This window comes from Phaethon lepturus, unplaced genomic scaffold (assembly GCF_000687285.1).
Source record: "Phaethon lepturus isolate BGI_N335 unplaced genomic scaffold, ASM68728v1 scaffold24106, whole genome shotgun sequence".
Lineage (NCBI taxonomy): Eukaryota > Metazoa > Chordata > Aves > Phaethontiformes > Phaethontidae > Phaethon > Phaethon lepturus.
This window is the reverse complement of record NW_010547229.1, coordinates 1-12,237: the sequence shown is the minus strand read 5'-3', so window position 1 is coordinate 12,237 and position 12,237 is coordinate 1. Positions and strand designations below refer to the sequence as shown.

General features: G+C 57.8%; 1 protein-coding gene across 1 annotated transcript; it reads right to left on the bottom strand.

The window, feature by feature from the left end:
• Positions 1 to 604: 604 nt before the first annotated feature.
• On the bottom strand, positions 605 to 10,676 carry LOC104622716 (insulin-like growth factor 2 mRNA-binding protein 2; the record flags this gene model as incomplete). The annotated part of the gene is made up of 9 exons (XM_010289586.1): positions 10,512 to 10,676; positions 9,929 to 10,036; positions 9,523 to 9,574; positions 8,876 to 8,939; positions 6,096 to 6,368; positions 1,905 to 2,039; positions 1,350 to 1,472; positions 936 to 1,071; positions 605 to 733 (listed from the first exon to the last, which is right to left on the bottom strand). Coding segments are annotated over exons 1-9 (1,185 nt in total), but the record flags the coding sequence as incomplete, so codon positions are not given.
• Between the last annotated feature and the right edge of the window lie 1,561 nt (positions 10,677 to 12,237).

Here is a 12,237-nt window from a genome sequence, read left to right as displayed (position 1 = left end):
CACAGCACTCCAAGAAAGAGGAAAAGCCTGGCCTACAAGATCAGGTGAAGATCAACTCCCAGCAAGCGCGACCCTTCGGGTGCCAGGGCAGGGACCGAGGCCGATGGCTGCACGGGGCGCGCTGCTCGTCCCCGGTTCACGTGGCCACGGGGACCAGGCCCGCAGGGCACAACCGAGTCCACACCATCGCAACCCAGTGGTGGGTTTGGGGTCAGGACTGAAGACCATCTATGTGGTTCTTCCATGCCAGGATCAGTACAGGCTGCTCCCAGCCACCTTCAGAGAGCAGCACCCTTGGGACATGGCCAGTCCTTAATCACAGGTGAAACCGAGCTCAGCACAGCATGGGGACGCAGCCGATCTTCCCAGGGAGCTAAATCCAAGGAGGGACAAGCCACGTTCATTCACTGCCTTCTCCACTTTGCTGCTGTGAGGAGCATCTTCCCCAAATGGCCAAGAGTCAGAGCTCTTGTTCAAGGCTCTCCATGAGACACCTCCTATAGCTACCGTGTCCACCCAAACCCAAGAGCTACAGCAGGAGAGTCTAGAGACCACTCTGCCCCCAAGAACCCATCCCCTGCACCCCAAAACCTCTTGCACTTACTGCAAATGGGTGGTACGGGGTGGCCGCCGCAGCCCCTCGGGCCCCAGGGGTAGATGGGAGCATGGAAAGTCCCGTTGAGAAGATGCCCAAAGCACTAAGGTTCAGCCCAGGGATCAGATTGGCTTGTTGCTGGGAAAGCAAAGACATGGAGAAACGCGTAAAAGGCAGAGTGGGGTTTTTGGGCTTCTCATCACCCAGTGTGAACGTGATGGGTGAGGGCCAGCCCTTGCCGTAACAGATTGACAACCTGCCCGCCCCACAATTTTCTTCTGGCCACCTCAGCAGTGGCTCTGAAGCAGGGGCATCCCAAGCAGGGGGGCTGGGAGCTTACGTTGACGGCCACCACGTCGTTCTCGTAGGCCTCTCGCAACTTCTTCATGATCTCCACTTCAGCATTGGAGCACGCCTCCGTGCTGCCCTTCACCGTGATGGTCCGCTCAGGGTTATAAATGGTTAAATCCTGCAAACTACCCCACAGATAAATCCAGAGACGCGATTACTTTCTTTTTTTTCCAAAAAAAAAAAAAAAAAAAAAACCTCAAACCAAAGATGAGTGTTGCCCCCCGAGACAGCGTGGGACCACACGCCCTCTCCCTGCCCAACGTCACCGTCCCCCTGGGATGAGGAACACCCACCCGAGATGGGCAATGTGCACGGGAGGACGCAACTGCTCTGTTTTCTGGCTCCAGCGCTGCCCACAACGCGTTGGATGGAGGGGGATGGCGTGGTGTTCACCAGGACTTACGGGGAGATGGTGATCTTCGTGCCGGTGTCCTGCTCGATCTTCTTCAGATTGCGGCCCTCCTTGCCAATCAACCTCCCCACCAGACTGTTGTGTGCCAGGATTTTCAAAGGAATCTCTTCTGCTCTAAAATGGATTCAAAAATAAAATCTAAAGTCCCATCTGGCCAGGAACCAAATTTCCAGCAACGGGCCCTAACGAAGTGGTGGAAGGAGCAGGGGAACCAGCACTGCATCTCCTCAGCTTCTGGGCAATAGGAACTCAGGGTCTTCCCAAGCCTGATGGCACATTCTGTATTTCATGGGGGGTTTTGTTCCCCCAGTTTGCCTACATGCTCTTTGGACCCACCTGAGCTTCTGGTCTCTACAGCACTGACAACCACACCACAGAGAAGTTAACTGATCCTTGACTCTTATCCTGAAACTCCAAAGGCCAGCGGTTCCCTCTGGGGAGGGGGTGACAGAAGATGGCTTCTTCACCACCGATGGCTGAATTTACCTTCCATTCCACCAAACCTGCCCGTTTTGCTGAGCCAGGGGCACTGACTATTGCACTTACGATTTAGTTTCATCAGCCTCCTTCTGCATGATATCAAGGATCATGCGACACGCTTCGGAGCACCCCTCTGGCGTGGCATGGATGGTGATGGGCTTTTCGGCAGCGCCGGCGTTCTCCTTTCGATGGATGTCAACCCTAGGGCGAAACAACCAGCAGAGAGAAGCCCCCTGAGATGCGCTGGCATCCCATGAAGGCTTTCAAGAGCTCACGGTTCAGAGGAAGGCTCATCTCAACACCTGCTCAAGCTTTGGGGTGAACCTGGTACATCTACCATCACCTGGTCTCATGCAAGCCCAGGCAGTGTTTCACTTCGGCTGGTTTAGATGGATTTGAGCTACGTTCGCCTTTATGACCTGAAGGCCTGCCTGGGAGCTAAGGGATGTCAATCAACATCAAATGATGCATCAAGATGGGGTAAGAACAAATCCTCAACTGGACAAAGCCCTGAGCAACCTGGTCTATCATCTTTGACACCAGCCCCATTTGGAGCAGGAGACCGGGTTAGAGGTCCCCAGAGATCCCTTCCAACCTCAACCGCTCTCTGCCCAACACCTCCAGCGCCCAGCGGCTGCCATGACAGTTACGTGTCCTTTGGGACAGAGACAACTTACCCCCAGGCAGCGTTTTGTCACGACACGGAGGCACGCGTCACCAACAGCGCTCGTACTCACGCCCTTCCACGGGAGACCAGAAAGCTCTCCCTTGTGCACCGGCAGGAACCGTGCTCTAGCTCCTCTGGTCCTCCCCTCAGCTCATGGCGGGGAGGAGGCATGTGCCTCCAGCTCGCTCCTCACCGCTCAACCATACCTGGCAAAGACCCTGAGAGAGAGGGAGAGAGGAAAGCAGGGTAGGAGACTCGTGCGCTTCAACCACGCGTCTTGAAAAACAGGGGTAAGCAACCTTTCCATCTTCTCCACGTGACTCCACACGCTCCTTCCACCAGAGGATGATGCCGTGCAGCCATCCTGCCATCGGCCACCACCTTGGGGTCCCTGTCGCTGCCGCAGCCAGGGCTGGGCTGGCACAGATCTTCTGAGAAGGTGTAGTAGTGGCCACTCAGCCACCCAGTGCATGCCACCAGCGCTCAGCTCCAACACGGCACCCTCTGGTCACGTCTGTTTTCATATGAGGTCCCCGTCCTGACGGGGATCATTCACAGGTGCTGCTGTGCATGCAAGGCCAAGGGTTGCGGTGCAGAATGCCCCCTAACCAGCACCACATTTGGATGCTGCAGGATCACGGTGGGTTTGTGTGGGTCAACTCTTCCAGGAGCTCATGAACCAGCGCGTAGGAGCAAGGATGCTTCACCTACAGGTAGATGGGGAGCAGCTGGGTGAACCTCCCCTGAGATGAGGAACTGGCCTGATCCCACCAGCCTCAAAAGGGACCCCAGGGTGGTTTTATCTGAGCACTGAAGAGGGAATGAAGACAGAGTTTGATCCCCTTTGCAGGTTACATCTCTCCAGATCTCCTACAGCTTCAGCCAGAGCAGCTTGGGCAGGGGAGCGCTCCTGCTCAGACTGTGCAAAGGCACCAGCACCACCAGGCTCCCTCTGCCCTTTGGTTGTGTCTACAGCACACGGTGACCCAGTCCGCATCCTGTCGCTCGTGCGTGACACCCTCCTAAGGCTCTCCCAGCTGTGGAGCTCCAGAAGGTTGACTTGGAGGACGTATTCCTCCAGAGGCAGCGCCCAGCAGGCACGGTGACACCCACTGCCACCCCTTCCACCACGGAGACTGCAAACGCACCACGACGTGCCGCAAGAGGCAATGACAGGCCCATGCTCCAGAGCAGTGCCGCAACGTCACGCTGGGTTGACGCTCCCAGCTAGAGGGAACCGATGAGGAAGCCATGGCTGCCCCAACAAACCCCACAGACAGGAGCTCAGGCAGCTTCTTGAACCCATGAGCAGTTGAGGCTGGTGGAGACGGAGCATGCAGCGGAGCCTTTGTACCGAAGAAGGGTCAAGAGCCACGGATGGGCTGCCTGGATGCACCAAAGTGACAAGCCTGGACAAGCCTGGGAGAGGGACATGGGCCAGGTTTCTGGCTGATCTCCAACCCACCCCAAACGTGGATGGGCAGGCATGAGCGTAGTCTGCAGAGAGAAGATGGGGTGCCAGGAAGGGGCCGCTGCATTCAGGCATGTCCTGCCCTGAATCGCTGGAGGGTGGAGGAGGACTCTGGACTTCCCAGCACATCCCAGTGCTGCTACTGCACAGCTCCAGTCCAACGGGAAGATGGAGAAGGTGATCCTCAACCCCCTCACGGCACCAGCAGCTGCCTGGGACCCTGCAGGCAGGGGAGACCGGGGCAGCTGACAACAGGGATGGTGGGAGAGGGACAGGGCAGGTTTGCCGATGGTGCAGCAGGAAAAACCTCCAAGACACCTTACAGGGGGGCTGGGAACGCTTCAGAGAGCGGTGGCCATGAGGGACAGCCCTCTCCAAGTGGACGGTACGGCGTGCACGTAGGGTTATCCTTGGCCGCATAGCTGCTTGGTAGCAATGGTCCTCTCCTCCTCAAGTTACAAGGGCTGCAACCACTGTGGAAGGTTGTCTGGTGGGGTGGGCTCTTGGTCTGGGCTCCTCCTCAGCCAAGGAAGAAGCTGGCTCAACCTGGGGACAGTTTTGTCCCCTGGAACTCAGGAGCAGCTCTGGGCATCACTGTGTGTGGAGACAGGAGCGAAGTCGTGCATGACCAGAGGAATCCAGGACCCAACGTCGCTCTGGGTGGGAGCAGGGGCTGGGCAACAGGATGTCACCAGCAGCCTCATCCCCAGGATCATCACACCGGTGGGTGAGGGTGGCCTTAGCAGGGACAGAGCTGCAGGCTGACACCCCAAACTGAAGGCAACGACCTCCTGTGACTGCCTGGGTTGGGTGCATGAGGTCCCCCTTCCCCAAGGCTAGAGCGGAAGTGGTGGTCCGCCATGGCATGTGGCCTGCTCAGGCAGGTCAGGAGAGGCGAGAGCACGGAGCACGGCCTTCCTCCACAGCACCAGGTCTTCAGGGCAGGCATGGGAAGCCAACTCACAAGGAGGGGCAGCAGGCAGCAGTGTTTGGCCTTGCGGTCAGGAGAAACCATCAGCCAGCACCTCTCACCTTCCTCGCCAGGCCTGAGCTTGCAAAGGGCAACCTGCCAGTCTTGGGTGGCAAGGACACAGCTACGATCTGCTGCTCATCACGCCAGGGGACTCACCTAGAGAAGCAGGGCTTGCAGCCAACTGGGACCAGCTCATGGCTACTTAGGTGGCCACGCTCTAGGGCTAGCTGTGCTCGAAGAGCTCCTCTCCCTACACATCTGACCCCTTTCCGTACAAACCTCTTCCTGCAAACCCATCGCTGGGGTTTGGCTCGCTCAGCTGCAAAGCAGCGCGTCTTCCTACCTCCTGCTCAAGTGGACGCGCTATTACCAAATAATTTGCCTCTAAAAGCTTCTCTGAGAACTAATGAACTCTGAGAACTGATGCCCTGGAGGATGTTCTGGTACAGGAGTCCTACATCCTGTGGGACCACCGGGTTCAGGATGATGAGCATGGGAGAAGACAGCTTTGGGTTAAACACAAACGAATCTGGGCAGGAACGAACCATGCAGGAAAACCATGCAGAAAATCAGAGGTGAAATCCATGTGAACATTGACAAGAGAAACACGGAAAATTTTGTCAAGGCAGCCCCCTCCCTTTTTTTTTTTTTCCTTCAAAACCAAAAATGTTTTGACTGCAAAAAAAAGGCTTCAAACAGTTACAAAGAACCCGTCCTTCCCAAGGCAGCGCTCCTACGGTGCCCCTTTTCCCCCTCCAGCAGCTCTAGCCCACACGGGGCACTGCGGGATGAGCAAATCCCAAGGGCAAAGACCACCGGCTGCTGTCCCTGGGATCCCCCTTCAGCATTTTATCCCCAAACTTGCCATTTTTCCCTAAAGCCTCGTCCCCAGCTGTTCTCATGATTAGGCTTTAGAAACCCATTCCTGGCCGTTTTTCGGCGTGCATCGCCCTCTTGCCGCACCCAGACCCCCCACCCCGGCCAGCAGGAACGGTTTAGGACACGGGCTCGGCCACCACCCCGTGAAAGTTGCACCCCAAGAAAACAGCGCTGGCCGGCACTCAAAAGCCCCGAGTGCAGGGAGGACCCATGCTGGGGGACCTACAGCACCCTACGGAAGGAAACAAAACCGTTTGAGGTACTTACTTGGACTGGGTTTGCTTAGTAAGGTTCTTTATGGTCAAGCCCTCCTTTCCTATGATCGCACCAACAAACTGCGTGGGCACCAGCATCCGCAGTGGGAAATCGAGCTGTTTGGGCTGCGAGGAGCCCCCCGGGGAGGAGCCCCGCTCCCTGGAAGAGTGGCCCCCACGGCGGGATCGCTGAGGGGGCGGAGGGGAGCTCACCTCTTCATCCGGGATGTAGGAAATCTTGAAGGAATAGTTCTCAAACTGGTGGCCGCTCAGCTTCTCAATAGCTCTGCAAGGGAGAGGCGGAGGGCGGTGAGGGGCTCTCCAGGGACGGGTGCATCTCCAGAACTTGCCCTTGTAGACCGTGGTCCCTCCCCAGTCTGGAGAAGGTGGCTGTGGACAGCCAGAGCCCCTCACTTCCCCCCGCGAAGCAAGCCCCATAGCGTGGTGGGACGATGTCCCCTCCCACCTGGATGATGCCAGGGCTGGCACACGGCTTGTCCCCCCAAAGCAGAGGTGGGATGCCAGCCTGGGGGCCTCCCACTTCACCCAGGGAAAGTGCTGGCCAGAAGCTATCACACAGCATGGAAACGCTCTTGTGGGCTTTTTAGACACGGAAGAATGGTGACATTTGGACATGGACATGGTGACAGAGGGGCTCTGAATAAGAGTGCCGCTCCAAGGAGAAGGACGCGGCACGTGGTGCCCCTCTGCCGGGAACCCTCCCTTCCCAGCTCGGTGAGGCCAGGGGTGCAGCTCTTCATCCCCCAAGCTCCTCTTCGGTGGTGCGATGCTCAGCTGTGCCGGAGTCTGCCATGACTTCTGCAAGCAGTGATGGCTTCAGCCATACTTCTTTCCTCCTCCTACCGCGTCCTGCTTTGGCTACTTACAGGCGGGTGTATCAATGCACCCCTGCAAGCAGCTCCTGAACTTCACATCCAAAGAGGACTTCTGCAGCTTTGCCGTCCGTTTCCAAAATCAGCGCAGTGCCCTGCCATCCCATTTCTCTGCCAAAGTCCTCCTTTAACTTGTTCCTATCACAGCAGGCTCTAAACCAAGCGCACGTAGCCACGAACCGCCCTGGCCTTTCTTCCCATCACTCGCTTCTGCGTGGAGCTGCTGAGCACCACCCAAGGCAGGCATCAGTCCGGCTGGATGTGATGGACTACAGCATCTTCGCTAATCCTGAAGACTCTCACCCCAAAGCATCACTCATTGCTGTGTGGGCGAGACTCTTCGTCTTCCTTTCTTGCCAGACACCCCAAGACATGGCAGCTCATGCGTTGTTTATCTGTGGTCCATGGCACCTTCCCTTCGCCTAGTGGCAACCACTTTCCTCTGGCCATCTGAGGTTGGGCCATACGCCCAGCGTGGCCACCCCAGCTGGAGCAAGGTGGACTGTTCTCTGGCATCCTGGACCAGCAGATCATTCTCCCCATCTCCATCTTCACGAGCCCAACCTTGTGATGGTCAACTCAGGTGAGAAGCTGCTGGAACGTCCATCAGCAAACAGACTCTGGCAAAGGCTTCTCCTTGCCTGGCTCTTGGTCACATCAAAAATACCCTGGCCACCAAGTGTGAGATGTCCTCACTACTTACTCGTAGCCAACTTAGGGTGGTGTCCAGCACAGGGCTGAAGTCTCTACAAGCCTGTAACACAGCATTTTGCTTGAATAGTCCTCACATTTCTGAAATAACCCCTAATTTGTGGGTTTTTTTCCTCTGCTGGCTACAATAAGCCTTTAGGCATGTCTTCGCACAGCCCTACAGCACCGATGCACAGCCTCGAGGGGTTCTTCCATCCTTGTCAGGATCTTCTTCATGGGTGGCATTTCTTTACAGCTCCTCTGCCCAACATGCAGGTGAATTTACTCTCTGCTGCTCTTCCCTCTCCTGCAGAAACCAGCCATGGACCTCCTCTAACCTGTTATTCATCCACCCAAAGGCCCTCTCTCTTGTCCATGGCAGAAGAATTTCCCGAAAGCCTTTCAGAAGTCAATCAGCCGGTTTCTCTGGGCTCCAGGACACCAGAGGTGACAGTCCCTGAACGTTTTGGTCTCCAACTTGAACATGCCCCAGATGGCCAGGGGTACTTACACCTCCCATCACTGCAGCGTTTCTTCACCATCTCTCCCACCTCCTTTACTACATTCCACCTCTTCAGCGGCTCGGGCTGGGTGGCTGGATTGGCAATTAATCCGGTGCATTCCCAGTTAAGGTCTGGACTTCCAACCTGGGAAGACGACTCCTTGATCAACTACTTACCTGACCTGGTCCTCAACTTTCTAGAGCGCTTTGCTCCCTGAAGACAAGGCCATTGTGACTCGGCAGATGGCCTTGCAAGGAGGACGGTGTCCAAAGGGAATTGCAAGATGGCACATCTGGGAGGCCCTTGGGGTCAAGAAGAGAAGGCACAGAGGAAGAGGGAACCATCGCAGGGCTGATGGCCTCAAGCTGGTCCAGCAGTATATGCGCATGTATGGTGGGGCACCACGAGAAACCCCATCTCCCATGCAAGGAGAGAAGGCAGGAGACTGCCGAGCGGTGGGATGAAGAGAGGACTGCTGGTGGAAGACACGTGAGATGACACAGCTCAAGATAAAACCGACATTTGCCTACCGCATCTTGAGAAGACACACAGACAGTCCTTAAGGCTTGAAGTTTACACTGTAAGAGCTTAGAAACAACCCAAGGAGGCTGAGAGAGAAGGCAGGAAGCCTGGGAGATACCTGGGATTCCTTGGGAAAAGTTCAGGTGGCGTGAAAATATGGACAAAACAAAACAAAACCCACTTACACTTTTGCTTCTTCTTTAGCTGCGTACGTTACGTTGACAACGGCTGTTTCTGTGTCTGTGTTGACTGCGGGAAGAGCAAGAGAAGGAGCGTTAGAGCAGGGGAGGACAGAGATGACGATGATGCTCCCAGCCCCCCCAGTACGGCCCGGAGGGGGAATGCAGGGTGGGACGGTGGGAGGGTAATGCCTGTCCATGGGGGACAGCCCCGTGCAGGGGCACGCTTGGCCACCACTGTATTTTCTCCCAGCACGAGGATGGGGCTGGGCTGGCAAAGGATCAGAAGATGCCAAGGCTGGATCCTGCCACCCTCGCCAAGGAGGACGCACAGCCAGACATCACTGGTCCACCAGCGAGCCCCGAACAACACTCAGCTCCTTTTCACTTGTGGGGACAAGTGAGTTTTCATTTGCCAGCAACCAGGAGAAGCCCCAGGCGATGGAGGACCAACGGCTGGTGCCATCCAACCATCGGACGTGGCCCCACCCTCCGTCAGCAGGGCTTCCGTCCACAGGGAAAAACCATTTTAGCCCAGTACCAGTGACTGGGAAAACCAGGTTTCACCCCACTGGGTTTTCTCTGGCATGGGCAGAGCTGGGGAGCAGTGCTGGGACCTCTGTAGAGATGAGGACCTTGGTGGACCGTCTTACCTTGCTCTACATTCTCAACCGTCCCATACTGAGCTAACAGGCCATCCAGCACCTGGGGAGAGAGAGCAGCAAACAGGCCAGGTGAGGCAGGCAGGGAGCAGGCAGGGAGCAGGCAGGGAGCAGAGCCCATCACCCACAGACACCCTCCAAAGAGCCAGCACCACCCAACTGCATCCCATTATCCCAATGATGCCCTACTGCTCAAAGCTGCCCCACGGCTCCAGGACCCACAAGCAGGCAGGAGACGGAGCCCAGTTCACACTCCACCTCCCTCCTGGGGTCACTGGGAAGGTGAAGAGCGACCCACGTGCAGACCAGCTCCAGCCCCACAGCTTGCTGCTCGGCACGGCTGAAGGAGGAGGAGATGATAAATTTTAGGATGCTTTTAGGATCGTCCGCTCCTTACCTCCCACTGCAGGTGGGGGGGGATGTTTCGGATCTGGATCTTCCTGCTCCTGCAAAGAGAAAGCCCCGGGTTAGGGTCTGCAGGCACGCCGCAGCAGGGGGGCAAGGGCTTTTGGGAACAGGAGGGCAGCCGCTGAGAGCTTGCCGAAGCACCCCACTTCCCCATGCAGAGCTGGAGCAGCTCAGCCCCAGGGAAAGCCATTTCCCCCAGCCTTGCCCCCATCACCACCCGCCTGGGCCAAAGCCGTCTTGGGAACGCTCACTCCTCGTGCTGGCTGTCGGGTTTCCAAGGAAACCTCCTAAAACGAGCCTCTGCAGAGGCTGCACAGGCACGGCTGCGATGGACGCATCACCCCTGACTGCACTGCCCCAGGCCGGCCGGCTGCGGGGGGACAGGACCCCGAGACCCACCACGGCCAGCCCTGCTATCCCTTGAGGGGGGCTCTCCAAAAGTGCCTCCTGACGGTGTCCACCACTTCCCAGCAACGTGGGGCTGCTTTCCTCAGAGGTCGGCCCTTGGAGATGGCCAACACACCCAACCTTGCCTGGCTGCGCTCCTAACCGTGCGTGATCGTACTCCCAACCTGGCCCCGGGGCAGCCCTGGGGCACGGATGCGCAGGAAGCATCGCAAAGGCTTCCGCGAGGCAACGGCCACCAAACGCCTTCCCTGGCCTGGCTGTGAGACGACGTGCTTGGGCAGCGGGGAGTTCTGAGACACCCGAGTCCACGGGGCATCCAGCCAAGCCATGAACTCGCCCGCCGTCCACCCGGATCAGCATTCGTGACCCTGCTCGGAGTCACTCAGCTCCGACCAAAGCAGCGTCCTGTCTTCCCACCTGGTCCGGCTCTAATGCTCCCATCAGAGCAGAGCCGGACCGCCTCTCCCAACATCAGGGATGAGTCTTCTGACCGAGCCACCCCACGCACACAGCCGGGTTTTGAGAGCCGATCGGCAGCTGGAAGCTGGTTTGACAAAGCTTTGCCCTTCCTTGGCGTGCAGTCAAGGAGGACATTTGGAAGGACTGGTACCACCAGCCCGAACGCTATATGGGGACATGCAAGCAGCCACCAGCAGCCCCAGTTGACAGCCAGCAAGACTCAGGGCCCTTGGGCCAAATCCTGCAGGAGGAGGCCAGAGGAGCTCTGCTCGCCTGCAAACCATCAACACCCAACGCCTTGGCCTTCAACAGCTGGAAAACGAGACCCTCCAACTTTGGCCCCAGCAGCGAGGCTGGTCCCTGCGCTTGCTGCTCATTGCACGGGCGCACCCTGAGCCCTGGCAAACAATTTTGGGAGATAAAGAGTTTCTCGGGCATGTTTGGGGCCAGACGGCGGGGACAGGGAGGAATCACGGGGCACAAGGAGAACCGGAGGAAAGGCTGGCTGTCACGCAGACCCAAAGCAGCCAGGGCTGGGGAGAGCCATGCCCGCGGCGCTGGTGGTGGGCATGCTCCAGACACCATCCTCTGCCTCTACGGCCGCAGCACGCTCCGCTTGCTCCCGACTTCATAGCGCAGGACAACCAGAACCGCAGGACGGACAACCAGAACCGCGGGACGGACAACCGTCTGACTTGCGGAACACGAATTCGGGGCGCGGCACGAGCAACATGACTATAAGGATGCTGGTGAATACGTGCAGCAATCCGGGGCGTCCGCCCCGCAGGCTCCAAGCGAGAAAGGGACGGCGGGGAAAGGATGTTTCTTGAGCTGTGGGCTGTGAGGGCAAGACAAAATCCACAGCTCGCCCCACGGGAAGGACCACGGTCAAGCAAAGCAGCGGAAGGCACGGCAGAGCCTCACATCTCATGGTGCTGCTCAAACAGGTACGGTCAGCGACGGACAACAACGCCGAGGTGTGCCGAGTAAAACCCTGCCGCATCCTCCGCCAGCGGTCCTGCGGACAGGAGGACCTGGCCCGAGGGGGGGGCTCTGGCAGTGACGACCCCGCGCTGCTCCCCAGCCAAAACACCATTGGCACCCGAAAGATTTCCAGGGAAAAGCCCTTCTCTCGGCTCCAAAGCCCGACCGAGGCCCAGGACCAGCCTCTCCCCGCCGGCAGAGCGAGCCGGACGTTACTTCTACCACCTTCCAGCCCCAAAACTGAACTGGTGGCACCGTCACCTGCCTTATCCCAAGATGCCACCGCTCAGCATCAGCCATCCTCCTCCCCCAGGTCTCCTTCTGGGGTTCCTTCGGCGGCCAGCAGGTTTTGGACCCCAGGCATGTCGAAGCAGCTCATCCAAGTGAAACCAACACACCGGGAGGACTCTGGGACAGCAAATCCCTTTATTTTAATTTCCCTCGTTC